General features: G+C 39.9%; 1 protein-coding gene across 2 annotated transcripts in view; it reads right to left on the bottom strand.

The window, feature by feature from the left end:
• Positions 1 to 17,757, bottom strand: part of TMPRSS6 (transmembrane serine protease 6) — a 62,695-nt gene extending 44,938 nt beyond the window's left edge. The window contains exons 1-7 of one of the 2 annotated variants that reach the window (XM_072127337.1): positions 17,594 to 17,756; positions 10,127 to 10,250; positions 7,654 to 7,793; positions 6,577 to 6,644; positions 5,856 to 6,037; positions 3,746 to 3,787; positions 639 to 843 (exon numbers count right to left, since the gene is read on the bottom strand). In XM_072127337.1, coding sequence (XP_071983438.1) covers positions 639 to 843; positions 3,746 to 3,787; positions 5,856 to 6,037; positions 6,577 to 6,644; positions 7,654 to 7,793; positions 10,127 to 10,250; positions 17,594 to 17,665 — 833 coding nt within the window. In that variant the 5' untranslated portion in view covers positions 17,666 to 17,756. Of the gene's footprint in view, positions 1 to 638; positions 844 to 3,745; positions 3,788 to 5,855; positions 6,038 to 6,576; positions 6,645 to 7,653; positions 7,794 to 10,126; positions 10,251 to 17,593 lie in introns of both variants that reach the window. The other variant, XM_072127338.1, reaches the window with a different exon arrangement.

Below are 17,757 nucleotides of genomic sequence, written 5' to 3'. Positions count from 1 at the left end.
AGTTAACATTCTCGAAAGCGTAACTAAACTTTTAACAAACTTGCATAAATTAATAGTGCAGGGGATAATTATAAACTTTGTTTTATACTTTATTATAGAAATCTGTGCCCTTCTTTTTCCTCTGCCTTTCTTCCTTATTTAAGCAGTTATGTATAAATAAGCTTTCTGCCCTGTATCCACTGACAGCCCAATAAAATATCTGATGACTTAACTCTTTACAGACAGTACCTAGTCTGATCACCCGGCGAGATTTATCATTAAGTGAAATATTTCCTTGATATGGAAGGAGTTGAACTTTGGCAACGTTCTTTAACTCTATGCTCTATACAGTACTTCAGATACATTTCTCATTACAGGAGAAAGAAGGAGTAGAACAAAAATCACAGAGAACCTGCTTTACTTAATGAAGCATATTACAAAGTTTACTATTATCACCTGCACTACTAATTTCTAAAATAAAGCAAAATACACTTCAAAGGTTTAGTTATGTCCTTAGTATTAACATGATACATCTGATTATCTTTAGAGTAATAAAATAATTTATATGTATTATGGAGTATGAACTAATATAATAAATCATATACAGTGGCAAGTACCTCGGCAACTATGTATATGGCTGGTTGTAAAGTAAGACTTACGAAGTGATGATATGAGTATCAAGCGGGGCAGCTGCATCGTACATGGCCAGGCGGTCTCTACAGTCTGAACGTGTCCACTTGAGTCGCAGTCGCAGCAGGTGACCAGGAGGACCCTGTATATGCCATACACAGGTAGGAGAAGTGTAGTCAGGACCCGATAAGCGGATTTCTTGGCCAGCCCGCACAATGCTGTGCCTATAGCAGGCTGCAGGAGAGAGGCAAAGGCAAAATATCATTTCAAGACTTTCAAGTCGGTTGTATAGTAGTAAAAAAGTATTAAATAGTTATATAGCCAGTCTGATATTTACTAGACTGCTCTATGAAGATGGCACCGCAGGCAGTTTGGCATCTAAATAAAGAAAGAATTCAGGGTCTTGCCTATAGTCAGTTAACCTGCCCTGCTTCTAAATACTGAAGCCTGAGGGTTTGTTGGTCTAGATTGTTATATATGGGTAAGGAATTGCATGGGTTTCCCTGGAAACCCTAAAGAGATCGGGTTGAGGCATGGCCCTTGCACTAGCATTGCGCTTGTAAATGCACCGGTAGCGGTACGTGTGACCATACCCTAAATTAAGTGTAGTGCCCTGGATTAGAAGAGCATTAAACTTTATCTATAGTGTTTTGTTATGTGCATTCTGTACATTATTACTGCATCAGTATACACCCACAGAAAGGGTTAATGAACACTGAGAGACATTTCTGACTGTATATCTCTATCTCTCAGAAATCAAGCAGACAGCGTGACCTTTAGAGTGACAGGTGCTGTCTCAAAAAGGTTTTTATAATTTAGAATATATTTGAATATTATTGAGACTCAATGAAAGTCTATGGGAAAACACTTTGTCATTGTGTTTGTGCTAAAATGCAACCACTTCTCCCCCAGTAGTGTATGAGGAGAATAGCCCCAGTTCTTAGTGTCTTGCAGTTAGGGGACATGTCTTAGGCTGCAGTCTCTATAGATCGGGAACAGAGCTTGGAGGAGAAGACTTCCAGTCTATCTGAGGGACCAGAATAAGAAGCTAAGATGGGGATACTCTGCCATTGACCCTGGGGTCCTAGCCTGTGACCAGCCTTTTGAGAAAGAGAGGAACAGTTATCCCAGGCCTTTCCTTATCATTAACCCTTTTTCTGCCATGGAGGAGATAGCTGAAGTCAGCCCTTTGATTTGCTTGTATTGCTTTGTACCTGAATTTCTACAGTAAAGAAGAAAAGTGTTCACTGCAGACCCTGACTTATTATTTTTATTTCCCATTTTATCCTCCCTTTCAGAGAGCAGCAACACGTGGTGACACCTCCATGGTGCCTGGTGGAGCCAGCCTGGCATTGGGGCCACCCCTAGCTTCAATGCTGTTTTTTTCTAGTGTTTACAACTGTATCAAATAGGACAACTTTGTATATTTATCCTGTTATGTTTGCTCTATGTTCCTCTAAATACCTTACTGGTACAAATCAATTTTGATATTTGCCAAATAATTTAATAATGATATGAATAAAACAATAATAATAGTAATAAAAATAGTAATAAAATTAGGCAAACGAAGCTCTAATTAAAGAGAAATTGACACAATGAAAGCATAATGTTAATATAGGGGTTAAGAGCTACATATATATACAGAGGTTAAAGTTTCTTCTCTTTTGTACATTCTATAATTTTGTAATTGCTATTTAAAAAAAAGAGTAATTTTTGTCTTTTTCTGAAAACTATGGCAAGCAAGTCTTCCGTATGTCCATTTTATACTTACATTTTTTAATGTTTTGTGCTACTGCATGCAACCCATTACTGCATAGAAGCTGTACTGCTGCAGGTGGCTACTATCCTGTAAAAGTGGCATAACTCTGCTATACACATGGTCAAACTTTGTTACACCAATGACAGTTCCCTGCGAGGGCCAAGTGATCTGTGAGAAAGTAAACCTAACACTGATTGGCTACATCTGGGCTGGCAACTGGTGAGGGGTGGAAGGGTAGGTATCAGGTGTCAATCTGCGTGAAGCATCTTGAAATGCACGCTGCATGCAGACTACAAGTGAGCACGGCTGGGCGCGCATGCTCTAACTGACAGAGCCAGAAAGTCACTGTCAGAGTTTAGAGTTAGGTGCACATGCGGTGCGTCTCGCTGTTTATCACCACTCCCAGAGACAGTCGGGTTACAGCTGTGAGATGACTATTGGACATTGCTAGTTGGGGCCTTATAAAGAGCAAAGTGGTGGGGGCCCTGGGGTGTGCACAACTGGAGCTCTTCCTATAATCTGACCCTTATAGCAACATAACCCTGCTATACCCATGTTCAAACTTGCTTTGCTACACCTGTGGTTCTACATTGCTACACCTCCTGTCACTCATAGTAGCTTAGTTCTGCTTCATACATGACCACAGCTTTCCTTTATTATTGCTCCACAATATCTACTGACATTCACCCTTGGTATTCTGGAATGAAGCACCATGTGTGCCGTCCCAACCACAGCCAAGCACCGTCTTTTGCAAGAGTTTCAGGCTGTAGCAGGCACATGGCTGTGATTGGGATGGTACTACCGTCCATATACAAAGAGAGATACAGCTGTGACCTGCGGCTCTGTGGCTAAATAGGAGCATGGCGAGAGGTGAGAATTAAGAGGTCTATTGTTTTTATAGCTCCCCGGTCATATATAAGATTTTTTTTTCCTGGACAACCCCTTTAACACAACAGTGACCATTATGCCATTTCTGTAATATTAAGTAGAGCACTTCTGTTGTATTTATTGTGCATTGGTGGAGGAGACCATTCATCTTATATTACCACCCTGTTTCCCCTATAGTCCTCCTATCAGACAGGGGAAATATAGTGGTATTAGGAAGGCAGTATACTATCCTTGGCTGTCTACCTGCCATCATCAGCAAGGTAGGTGCACAACCTCTTCAGAAGAAACCTGGAAGTGGTTATAGCGGTTGTGGTATGGAAAATGTGACAGACTGCTAGCTACGGTATCTTAAGAGAGCAGAACAGCAGCAGGAACTTGAAAAGGGTAGTTCCCCAGAGGCTAAGATATTTGTGAATATTTTTGCAAGTTATCATTTCATTTTGATTCAGGGAAATCTGACGTAAGCATCAGATGAGGCGGACGCCCTACCAGTGCTGGAGGAGAAGAGCTGCATGTTCTGTATGGTGGCCTCTGGAAACATAATTCAAAGGAAATTAACGGACAAACAGCTTAAAAAAAAAAAACAAAAAAAAAAAGCAAAAAGGAAAACCATAATGTAAATGATGAGTAACATACATAAAGATTTACTATAGCAATATTGTCATAAAAAACTAATATTAATTACCGTAGCTGTCTTATTTCTTTATTTTTAAACCTTGCCTCCTCATTGGTCCTCCCAGTAACCATATGGCATGTGACCATTGTAGCCAATTAACAACTATATGCTTCACAACTGTTATGCATGCCTGCATTCAGGGACCAATAGGACTAAGGTAGGGATGGATCCCTGGCCAAAAAGACTGCTGGGTAAGTTTTCTTCATTTTTATAGGTTCAATATTTTTTTTTAAACTGAACAATCTGTATTAGTGCTGCAATATTTGCCAAATGAATGTCAAACTCTTGTTGAAGGAAACCCATACTTTTTAGAGAGGGGAAGGGGGGCATTGATACTCGGCTGGGAATTCTGCGAAACTAAAACCCAAAATTAGAGATGGTCAAAAAGCCAAATCCTGTCAATCTGTTAGTAGTAACCAAGTTATGACCAACAACACCTGAAAAAACAACAAAAGGGTGATATAGCAATAAAGTGTAACTGCTCATTGCCCCTATTAGGACAGTCCCAAGATGTCCCTGACAGGTAACGGGAAACCTAGAATACCCTAAAAAAATGGGTTTTTATTGTTTTTTACGGTATTCATCTTCCTCCTGACCTGGTGGATCCCTGAAGGCTTCAATCATTTCCTCCCCACATATTTATACCTCCTTCCCCAATAATACTGGTAAGATCTAACTTATTTATAGGCTTATGTGCCTCCATTTACTGGGTTTTGAGCGATGCATTGCTATTAGCTATCGTGTCTTCCAGTTTTTGATTTGTAGTGTTGGTGGCCGTAATGTTGTAGGGTGACATATGTTTGTTCCTTTAAGATATGAATAATAAAAATGACATTTTATTGCTATGTCACCCTTTTGTTGTTGGGATTTAGGGAAATATACAAATACATTTTCTAGGAAGGGATAAGGAAAAGATTGCAACTTAGCTACATTGTAGGATAGCCCCCGTAAAACTGGTCAAACTGCTGTTGAGAAAAACTCATAATTTATACTGAAATTTATACTACAGGCAGTCCCCGGGTTACATACAAGAAAGGGTCCATAGGTCTGTTCTTACGTTGAATTTGTATGTAAATCGAAACTGTATATTTTATAATGGTAGATCCACACAAAAAATGTTTTGCCCCAGTGACAATTGGTGTTTCAAAATTTTTTGCTGTAATGGGACCGAGGATTATCAATAAAGCTTCATTACAGACACCTTACAGCTGATCATTGCAGTCTGGGATTATAGTACAGCAACCAGAGAGCTTCACCAGAGGTTAAAGTGGGCTGAGGTGTCCGTCTTTAACTAGGGGTCGTCTGTAGGTCGGGTGTCCTTAAGTAGGGGACCACCTTTATTCTGATCTGGGACAATAGACCATAAGAGAATTTATGCAAAGTTCTTCCACAGAGAGGAATGTGGCACCTAGCAGTGGTGTAACTTGAAGTTGATGTGCCCCAAGTCTTTGCCAGGCACCAACTATAATGTATGGTTTATTGTACTAGTCTCCTCATATAGGAAAGTGACACCCTATGGGCCCCCTAAGCATCTTGGGTCCTGTTGCGACAGCCCCCTCTACACCCCCTCAAGTTACACCACTGTCTCCTAGCTACATTGCGAGGTAGCCCCCGTAAAACTGGTTAACTCACTAAAATGTAATTGTGTGAATGGTTTAATATCATTCTCGATGAATTTCATGCCACAGCTGGAATAAGTCTGAGTTTACGGTGTGTAAATGATAGAAGAACCTGCATTTTGAGATTTCTATGCTGATCCAGTCAATTCAACTTCTCCCAGAGAAACCATCTCATTTACCATCAGAAATACAGTGCGAAACTGACGTGGAAAGAAAAAAATAACCCCAGTATGCTCCAATGTATGCATATGGTGTATTGTGAATAGGTGCATTATTATATTTACGGTATACACAATGTACTTACCTAATATATCCAGTGATGTTGGGTCCACATGGTACTGGTCATATATATAGGTCCCTGTAGGTTGAGATTTCACCTGTAAGACACGATTCAGTGCTGCCTTTACCGAGGTCACAGTAACATCTTTAGTGTGAGAATTAGGCACATCCAGGATGACCCAAAAGTAAATTTTCAGGCTTCCCTCTCTAAAATAGAGGAAAACAGGAAACATACAGTATGTGGATGGTATGACAAATGCAACTTAGATACAAAAAAAGAAAAAAAAATATTAATTAACAAGCTCTGCAATCAATATTTTAGGAGACAAATTATAGACAAGAGTTTCCTAAAGTATGTGTCACTTAGTCATGTAAAACCATTTTATAATATGTAATAGTTACTATATACTATACTCCTTTATAATTCTAAAGACAACAACAAATAAGTGACAAAGTGGAGTGTAATATTCAGAAAAAGGTTTGTATAATAGACATATTGGGACAGATTTATCAGAAGTGCCTGAGGTAAAACTGTGGGAACCAATCAGAGCTCAGCTTTCATTTTAAAAACAGCTGTGGGAAAATGAAAGCGGAGCTTTAATTGGTTTCTGTGGACAATTGGAACAGTTCTGTTCTTAAGACACTTCTGATAAATCTCCCCCTTTTTATTTGTAGACCCTCACTCCAAGGCAATATACCATCCCTAAATACCACATTATACCCACAGAGCTAAATCTAAATCTCACCCAAAAGCATAGACTGTGCTGGAGTTGTGATATGCAGCCAGTTCTGAAGCCAAGACGAGAGCAGTAACCTAAAAACATAACATACAGTAAGAGGAGCAATACACATTAACAATGTAAGACAATACAAGACTCCTGGACGTAACTTCCAAACGAATTACAGTTCAAAATAGGAAATATGGGAATATAACATGTAAAGGAATGGTATAAAGGTGCCCTGGCCATTTCCTTCTCTACCCTCTCACCCACTTTTTTTTAAAAGTAGCATAAGTGGCACCAAAGGGTCAAAAAATTCAATGACCTATACAAGAAATCGCAACGTTTTCAGGCCTTGCACTCCAGAAAAGTGAAACATAGGGCACATGCGTTGTGCTACTGTGGTAATCTTCTTGTATTTGTTATCCACGGCCTCCTTCCTTCTAAAAATCAAAATTATGCTAATGAGCCTGTAGAGTTGGGGGGGGGGGGCGGTGACCAGAGCCCCTCAATGCTGCAGCTTCAAAGGCTGTTACACTGTTTCACCCTCCCCTCTGCTCCATCAGCCTTCTGCTCTTCCCTCTGCCTGATGTAACCTCACTGCTGCAAAGGTAGTTTCAGGGTGCGGTAACATTTGGCATTTTTATTGTATTTAGAAACACAATGCAAATTTCTGGGGGCGGAGCACTGAGTTTTTTTTTAAATATATAAACAATGCAAAACACCAAGTGCCTGTTGTTGATCCCATGCATTTCAATAGAAACACATATGTAACAGAGTCGAGCCACTCCCCAGGTATTTCTGCATTTCTAAATAAAGTTAGTGTAAACGCCCCATGTGACTACACCCTTAGCACGCAGTGAAAAATGCGCAGTAACTTTCACAGTGTGACAACTTGAGAATCTGCAGCACAGAAGGGCTCTGGTAACACTGGTAGTTTATTTTAGAAGGCTGGAGACCATGGATAACAAATATAAGATGGTGCCTGGATCAATGAGTAAATGTCCCTGGTTTATTATGATGGATTTTGGTGGTACATTTCCTTTAAATAAGAAAAAATACATCAAAAATGCATATTTTGCAGGAAAAAGGAGAATTCCATACCAGCTTAGTCAAGTGAGTGGCCTCCCTTTTAAATATATTGCTCTCAGGATTGGTGAGGTCTCGGGTAAGTTCGTGGCTCACAATTCGCAGGTTGCAGGCAAATATTTTATTGGTTGTAAGTTCTGGTTTGAAATCCACTTCTATTATGTTGTAAGAAACAGAAATTTACTACAGACTTTTTATATTTTCAAAGATGTATTGACAGTGTATATAGTCACAATGGGGCTCATTTACTAAGGGTCCGAAAGCCGCACTTTCGTCGGGTTTCCCGAATATTTCCTATTTGCGCTGAATTGCCCCGGGATTTTGGCGCACGCGATTGGATTGTGGCGCATAAGCGACGGCTTTCACGTGACAGAATTTAAAAAGCGATTTGTGTCACAAGATCACGCACTTACATGCACCGGAAAGAACTCCAGCGGACCTCAGCGCAGCAGCGACACCTGCTGGATATCGGGCGCACAATCTTAGTGAATGCCAGCAGACCCGGATCCTCGTCGGACAACGTACCGCGGGATCCGCGACTGGACCGGGTAAGTAAATGTGCCCCAATGAGTGAGAAAACCTTGGCATTATTATACAGCGGACAAAGGATCAAGAACATCTGTGCAACTCGTGTCTTTGTGTCATCTGTGACTTACTATAGCGCAAGATTTTTGAGATGTGACTGTGGCTTGTGATACATCTGCAGAAATTTGGACTTTGTGTATGTGGCGTGTCACTGACATATAAGGTCACAGGTCGCAATGCAACACTATAAACAACCAATAGATGTGACATCACAATGTTTGTGTCGTGTGACAAAAGTCATCTAGCTCAGGGCCATCGCCAGCACCCGGCATGCCTGCACAACTTTACATACATATGCATACCTCCCAACATTTGTGAAAGGGAAAGAGGAACAAAATGGCGGCACGCGTGGCGGCAATCCCCCTGAGGCACACCCCCAATCACTCCCTGGCCACGCCCCAAATTTTAGCCATATTTTAATAATAAAAATCATCTCAATAAAAAAAAAAAATTATCCTCTATGGGATTTGAACCCAGAACCTGCAGTGTCCATGTACAATAATGACACAGAGCCTCAACCAACTGAGCTATAATCTCAGTAATTATCAAGGTGTAGAATTTTGGTAACTAAGAACTATGACTACTGTTACACTGTGACACAGATTTAATGCTTTGGTATATAGGGAGGGATCTTCTCAGAGATTATTGTAATTATTGAGACTATTATTATTATTATTATTATTATTGAGATGATTTTTATTATTTTTACTATTATTAATAATCATCTCCATAATAATAAAAATAATAAAATTTATAATAATAATAATAATAATAATAATAGTCTCAATAATTACAATAATAATCTCTGAGAAGATCCCTCTCTGTATATCAGTGCATTAAGTCTGTGTCACAGTGTAACAGTGGTAGATAACACTTCTTAGTTACCAGAAATCCTTAGCTCTGTATAACTGGGCTTACAGCTCAGTTAGTTAAGGCTCCTGTCTACAGTGCAGAGGGTCCCAGGTTCGAATCTCAGCCTGGGCAAGACTTTATGTAATTTAATTAAATAAAGAGCTTGTGTCTGGGGAAGCCCTGGAGACCATATATGGACAGATGCTGATCTGAGCCTGATGACGTGGCCCCTGCTCTCTTTAGCCGACACTTCTCTGAAAAGGATTCCCTGCCCGATGTCTGCTCTGGGGAACCCTAGGAGATGCAGTGACCATATATGGATAGAGATCTGAACCTGATGACGTGGTCCCTGCTCTCCGCTAAGCCCGACACATCCCTGAAAAGGATTCCCTCCCGATGTCTGTAGAAGCCATTCTGTACTGTGAGTTCTGGCTTTCAAAGTATTTACTATGCGGACACAGCGGGACCTGGGGGGAAAATCCGTGACAATCTCATAGTAAGGGTTGCAGGGTTGGCAGGTCAAGTCAGGCAGCAGGACTCCTGTGACATCCCATGTCCTGCTGGCTTAGATGGGATGGAGGGGTGGTGCTGTCATTACTGTATCCACTCTCCTCTGTTATAACCCCTTTTTTATCAGTGGTTGGAGGAGCATGTGGATAAGAAGGGGTGCATGATGTAATATGAGTGACCCTATTAGGGTTGTATTATTACCTTGTTAAAGTTTTGTATAAGTTGCAGCCTTTTTAGAAGATTAGGAGAAGAGGATAAACTGCACAAAGAAAGTGCAGTATGTATGAAGTATGTATGTGCTATATACAGTTAAGCGGTCGTACAGGGATGAAAAGTTGTTTTTCCACTAAAAATATTTAATAAAATACAAAAAGTCCACCTCTATGATAAGTTAGTTATGTCATTCTCTTTAAATTGTCAAGTCTGTCCTGGAAATGTAGAAGAATGAGCTGAAATAGCTGGGCACTCAATAATGGAGGAGTAATATGACAAATAAGTGTATTTTTCTGTAGATTGTAATTTAGATGACAGATAAATGTACCTAAAAGGAACCATGTCACTCCAGCTGCTGCTATTACAATCACAATTATCCAGAGCGGAGCAAATCTCAGCCAGTCCCTGGATGTCCATGGACTCTTCTCAGCCACCGCCAGAGACTCTGAATCCTAGAAGAAGGAAACAAAACTGATAAAGGCACAAAAAGAGAGATTTTACCTAGAAAAAAAAATAACATGAATAAGTCTTATAAAGGGGTTTTCCCACCAAACCAATAATGAGACCCCCACAGATCATGTGAACGGGTGGTCTGACCGGATCTGGTCCCCCTCGTTGCTTCCCAAGATGAGTGAAGCAGACGGCTGCACATGTCCATTCTGCTCCATTAATCTCTATGGAGCTGACAGAGATTGCCAAGCTTGTCCTTTAAAGGTAGTAAAGGACAAATCTGTACCTTTATGTATTTTAAGCCCTAAATACAGCGCATCTGCCCTCAACAATTCAACCCTACAACAAGCAAACACAACCCGTGAAACGTTGCAAGTCACCAAACAAGCCAAAGGGACTGAGCGTAGACACATCGGGGAAGATTTGGCATGATGTTCCTCTTGATCCCTGGCACCCGCCTGATTCTTCAACCCTGGTGGCTGTGCAGTGCTGGAAGGGCAGTTTTACGCCATGTCCGACCTGGAATAGAATTACGCAGACTGAATGAGTGCAGGCTATAGTTGTCTGCGGTCTGCATCCACCGTCACACCCTTCCATGCCTACTTGGTATGGAGGTGCGTAAGTAGGCAGAGAGGCGCGACACTTAGCTGTGCCCCAGCTATTTCACCTATTTCAGGGCTTGCACGGTAGATTTCATGTAGCGTATCGCTTTATATACAATATCACAAAGCAATATTGGGGCACATTTATTAAGGGTCCATCGGATGCATTTCCGTTGGGTTTCCCGAATATTTCTGATTTGCCCTGAATAGCACAGGGGTTTTTGCCGCACGTGATCGGATTTTGGCGCATGGGCGCCGGCTTTCATGCGACACAAATCGGGAGCGTGGCCGCAGAATTTTAAATTCAAATTGTGTCACAAGATCAGCACTCACATACATTGGGAAGAAGAAGGTGAACTCCGGTGGACCTGAGCGGGTGAGCGGCACATGCAGGAAATCGGACGCACGATCTTAGTGAATCGCGGCAGCTCAGAATCCTCGTCGGACAATGGACCTCAGGGATCGCAACGGGACGGGTAAGTAAATGTGCCCCATTGTCTTGAGATGCTGATGACCCTGTGACGTACATTTAGGGACATGTCCAAGCTTGGCGGAAGGACGTGCCAGTCTGTGAGTTTTCTGACGACATCAAAGTTTCCAGAAAGAACAGCGCCTTTTGCCTATAGAGTAATCTCATTGTTATAGCAGTAGGGGACAACTTTTAATTTACTTTGTATATAGACGACAATCTTACTCTTTTGTAAACTTCTTCCTAGCAGCTAAACAACTACTGATCAGCACCATTGTACAAAAATGACTTTTCCCAAAATGCCTGGTTTTATCTGCGGTATAATTTCCTGATTACTCAGCATGGAGGAAATAGCGCACAAGAAAATGTAAATATTGAGCGCTGTAAATCAACTGTGATTGTGACTTGATGAGAACCATTATGTCACCATTTTAATTGCAATCACGAAATTGCCTAAAATAGGCTCACATTTGATGAAAAGCTTGTTATAATCACCAGCCGGGATCGAGAAGAGAATATGGCAAAATTGAATTAGCAATGCAAAATCTTCTCTGTGTACTGCTGACCACATGGGGTTTGTCGCTGACTTTTGACATTGAGCACTGGACATTGAGAACAATGGCCCATGATATTTAGTTGCTCATTCATCTGGAGCAACTTCTGGTATAACTTTGGCTTATCAGTAAAATGGTAAAATGATGATTGTATCCAAAAAAAAAAAGCAAAAACAGTGTCTTGAAGGCTTTAGTGGAGACAGTTATTACAAAGATTTTTTTTATTGCTCAATGCTTTTTTTTTACTTCTTGCATAAGGTCTTGGCCGTATGGACAAAACTTTTCTTAAAGTTTCAGTACCTACCTACAAACGTGGTTCAGATTAGCAGCTGTTGTACACGAATGCCAAATCCATCAAGGAAAACTTATTTGCATGTCCCCTTTCCCAAAATGGGGCACACAACCATGATGGTTCAGTGAAAAAATGGACTGTAAAGTGTCCTGTTTCATGGATATAAGTTAATATTACATTTGCCAGGATTAGACGAGGAAAACCCTTCCATCAAGCATGACTTTCAAGAAGCCGAATGATGTGGGATTAAAACCAAACCAGTATATCTATACCAGAAGGAACAGATTCCCAACTATAGACAACACTGTTTAGACGTGGTTGTATCTCTTCAGTACAGCGTAGGGAACTGGTTGAGCTGAGTGAGAGGCTTTTGAATAGGGTCAGGGAGTAAGAGTTCTCCTTATCGAGACTTTGCCAATTCGCCTTGCAGGGGTTTGGAGACTTATAGCCATTAATGCTCCACTAGGGAATTCTGGGAAATAAGCAGATAGGTTTTCCGAGATGAAAACCACACTTCTTTTGTTACATTGTAAGACAGCCCAATTTGTGACCTGAATGAAAGGTGAGCGCAAGATTGAGTGAGCTAAATAAATTAAACCCAGGTTGTCATGTGATGAGGCAGCTTGTTTTTGGGACAATTGGTGCAAGTGATAAAAGGTGCACGGAGTCCCTTCTTCTCAGTCCCTGTTATCATGTTCACAGTTCCGCGCTGTTCTTCTGCCGGGAGGAAGGGAATCCTTGCATCATACATATCCATATCGTCTGTCTTGTCCATAAAATCCGTCCAGCAAAAGATCCATTATTCACGATTGCCTTTTCCCGGTCGTGTGCCGTTGTTCTTAGTGGAGACTATATAAAAAAACCTTTAAAACCTATAAAACTTCACACACCTGCAAATCTATGCAGTGCTGCAGGTTTTTATGGGCTTTGTACAACATTCTGCTTATATGAATACATGAATGAATAAAATTCACCATAATTTGAATACATTACCATTGTGTTGCCAAGTTCCAAAATCTTTTTAAAAATTTTAATTATGACCATTTTACTGTTAGTGATTTTGTGATTCCCTCTTTGTCCTATTTTTTGGGTCATATAAAAAAACAATTTGGAAATTAACTATTTTTTGGAGTGTATGGAAGAATAATAAGTTTAATAGTACAGTGTGTTTGGACAATATAAAGTGTTATATCAAAAATCTGTTTTTCGTTTCGTAATTCCTGTTGACCTTTTTTCATTGTATCCAAAAGGTTCTTTATCATGTGATTTAATATACTACAATACTTCTCTGTAAGGGTCATCCTCTAGATACCTGCAATTCCCAGAGATAATCCTTTCAGAAATGGAATGGAAGATATTACGTAATAAAAGCCTATGATGGGAATACCCCTAAAGGAAAGGGATTACCCCGAGGTATGCCCTACTAAAGGACAGTGTGGCTATATCAGTCTTCATTATTGGTCTTATTGAACGTCTTTTTCTCCCTTAGGCCATGAAGTCAATTGAAAAGCGCACTCTGTCTAATCCTTCTTGCCGGCTACTAATGATATAGATACATTTCCTCTATAGATTATCCCGCTCAGGGCAGGGATAGGATTTTGACTCCGTCTGTGAGTAATACTTGTAATCTCCATGACATGTAGCGGAGCATATGACACTGTTATTGCGGAGCAGATACACTCACTCATCTGTGCATTCACCATAAAGATCTGCTCTTCATTCTCAGATTGTTCCCTCCGGCACTAAGCAGCTGCTGCCGGAGCTGTGCGTGTTATTAAACTATCACTTTTGTCATGGATTGCGCCGGTGGGAATTGACCTAATACAGCGTTACTCACTTGTGCTCAGGGATTTCCTCCAGTAAGGCAGCACATCGTGTTCAATGAAAGATTCCGTAACTTTTGATTAATTGATGAATTCATTAACACAAAAAATATGACTTCTCCTTCCAGATGTTTTACAAAACTTATCAGCCAAGAAACTGGCAGGAGAGATTATAAGAGGGTGAAAAACTAGTATTACCAGTAAGAGAATGTAAGAAATCCCCAGTTCCGGATTCATCCATTGAGCCTAAAGAGCTGCCGTGGAAAGCACAAGTGGTGCTCTAACCATAAGCCAGTGGGAGAGGGGAGTCTACAGTGTCCATCACTGAAGATCAACCTAGTAGAATTAAAGGGGTTCACATTATATTTAAACCCACCTCAATATGCATTCAGTTTTGGACCCCAATTTTTTCCTAATATAAAATTTTCATTGTTGCAGCTAGTTAAAGGACATCTACCACCAGGATGAAGGATTGTAAACCAAGCACACTGACATACTGGTGTGTGCCCCCCCTGGTAGGATCCGCTCTTCTTAGCCCCTAGTTTTAACAAAAAAAGGCTTCTAAAATTATGCAAACGAGCTTGAGGAGCTCCGGGCTCCATAGGTGTTAATGGGCCTGGAGTCTCTCAATGGAAAGTATTTATCTTTTTGTTTTTATTTTACTTTATATTTTTAAATGTTTTTTTCTTTCTTTTATTCTAGGACCATACTAGAACATGCAGACCCCTGCTCACACACAGAATACACTGCAGGAACAAAGAATTATCAATGCTAGTTTTATATTTCTTGTTGTGAATGTTTTTATCCTAATGGTAACTCAAAACAATAGAAATTACATCTTTGCCTGTGAATATTATATTATTATTATTATTTATAAGACAGGACAATATGGAAAAACACAACCACACAGATAAAACCCAATGGGGAGCATTTATTATTTTTGGCGCTATTTATTTTAGTTGTTTTTTGGCGCCCAATTTTAGGAGCACCAGAAATGCAAGTCACATTCATAAATGGTTTTAAAAGTTGACAGACTTGCATTTTGTTTGTCTTATGCACCAAATAAAAGTGTCAGGAAACTAGAACTGTCTAGAAGTGTCAGAATTGTAGAGCTGTGACCAAATTAAATTAAGCAACAAAAAGCATGAATATCGGAAAAATTAGTTTATTGTAGCTCCGACACATTATAAATTTGGCGCATGACACACAAAAAAAAAGAAGAAAAGATTATGGCACTAGAATGGACAGGTACGGCACATAGCAAATCCCTGCAAATTTTTCAATTAAAAAAATTCAAGTTCAACTGGGGGAAATACATCCAGAAGCCGCTTTGTGGAATCAGGGTAATCAAATAAACCAGTACTAAAGATTTTGGTTCTTCCAGCTACAAAGCCTTATGTTATGCTTTATCTTTTTTCATTGGGCTAAAATACAGTCGGTCCCCTACTTAAGAACACCTGACTTACATACGACCCCTAGTTACAAACAGACCTCTGGAAATTGGTTACAATTATTGGTTACAATAAACAGATATAACAGTTATTAAATGTGTCTGTAATGAAGCTTTATTGTTAATCCTGTTTCTTATAACAATCAAACATTTTTAAAATCCAATTGTCACAGAGACCAAAAAAATTGGCTGGGTTACAATGATAAAGTATACAGTTCTGACATACAAATTCAACTTAAGAAAAAACCTACAGAACCTATCTTGTATGTAACCCGGGGACTGCCTTGTACATGCAAGCAAACACTAGCCCGGAACAAAACAGGCTCCAAATAACACAGCGATAACAACCCAAATCACCCCTAAGATGCTTAAAATGCAAGTCCTTTTACCTTCAAATAACTTCATGGTCTCTATAGATAAAGTGCACATTTACAGCTCACAGAAGCGAAGCAACATGTGGATACTCGCCACATTTTAGAGGCATAAATAGCTTTTTACCGCAGTGGTAAGCCTTTACAAGCCGCTTACATACATGCGGAGCATAAACTCTAATATTGCTGCAGATGCCAATGCAAATACATGTCAGATTTTTGCAATGTGCATTTGTATTCCAAGTCAACAGTCAAAATAATACCGCCACAGATTATCAGATTTAACAAAAGCACTAACAATAGTACCTTCTCAATAATCATACTATACAGTACCCTTAATATACTGCCATACAAGATGTAAAATGATGAACAATTATATAGTGTCTAAATAATAACACAATATTGTGCTGTAATAATGCCGCCATAAGATGACCAGCTTTAACAAAAGCACTAAATAGTACCTTCTTAATAATCATACTATACAATACCCTTATTATACCACCATACAAGATGTAAAATGATGAACTATTATATAGTGTCTAAATAATAACACAATATAGTGCTGTTATAATGTCGCCATATACCTAGGTTTATAGATCATTAAAAGCTATGAATAATTTCAAGGATTCTATGAGTGCTATAAGGCGTATTGTGGTGGTAAGACTCTCTACTGCAGGGTTTGATTCTGACCTTCTAGTGCCTGTCTCTATTTTTTGGGTTAGAGATGATTTCTGAGATGCTTTGTGTCGTTCATGCTTCATAGTGACAAATGATTAACCAGAGATCCAGAGCTATACAAAGGTTGAGGAGTAAGGATTGCTTGCTCAGCACAAACACATGACAGCATGACAGATGTGGAACTCCACATACAATCCCATTTCACCTGTACAGTAAATGTGTATACAATGTGAAGATATATAATACCGCACAGATGTGCCGCACAGCCTGAGTCAGCGCCGTGCCAATTGTAGGGAAGCGGCTTCTTGCAATATGTGCTGATGGCTGCGGCGGTCCCTTGTGTCTAATATACAATACTAGGTTTTGTATTAGGAAAAAACATTTTGCTGTACATTGTACATTTGTGAGAAGAGGAGATGGATTAATTATATACGGTATGTATAAGACAGGTTCTGTATGATTGTTCTTAAGTTGAATTTGCAAGTAAGTCGCTACAGGTTTATTTTCTAAGTGCAATTTTTTTTTAACTGTGACCATTGGATTTTTGGTTGTCATGGGTTTTTGTGCCTGAAAATGATGGACATTTAAAGGGATCTTTGGAATTTGCGCAAAAGTTTGAAGTAAACAATTGTTTCCCTTTCTTGTGTTTGTTATAGTGCACAATATTGATTGAAAGGAATACAATATCAAACTCAAGACCTTGTTTTATCAAGACAATGACAATTTGGATGTGCATTAAGATGGAAATATTACAGACCGTAAGAGCCTTCTCTGATGGGGTGGTTAAAACTGATTCAAAGTTGTACTGCAAAAAAAATATAATTTCTATGTTTTTTGATGCAATTCCAGAATTGTACAGTGAAACTTTAAATAAATGCATTTCCCTGTGTAAACTTTACCAACCGTTCCGTCTGTATGCTCTTCCATATCGCTCTACGCAGCAGAGCTGATTTTGTAACCGATCCCTACACACTGCAATATCACTAGGTGAGAGGAAGGTAACACAGAGATCAATGACAAATTCAGCCCTGCTACATCTGTTCATCCCTTACCGTGTCATTAGAAGTTTCTAATCCTGCTTGACATTTATTTTTTCCATTGCTTACCTGGCTCAGTTCTTTTGGGGGCTTTTCCATGATGGCATTTGGGGAATTAGGAAGGGGAAGATCCAGTGACATTCTCTTTGTTTCTGGAGGTCACCTGGACGTACAGCTGCCACTTGTGCTGCTGGGACATTGTGTACCAGTTACACAGACCTTACACCACATTG

The sequence above is a fragment of the Engystomops pustulosus genome, chromosome 10 (assembly GCF_040894005.1).
Source record: "Engystomops pustulosus chromosome 10, aEngPut4.maternal, whole genome shotgun sequence".
Taxonomy (NCBI): Eukaryota; Metazoa; Chordata; class Amphibia; order Anura; family Leptodactylidae; genus Engystomops; species Engystomops pustulosus.
This window is presented reverse-complemented; position numbering and strand designations above follow the sequence as displayed.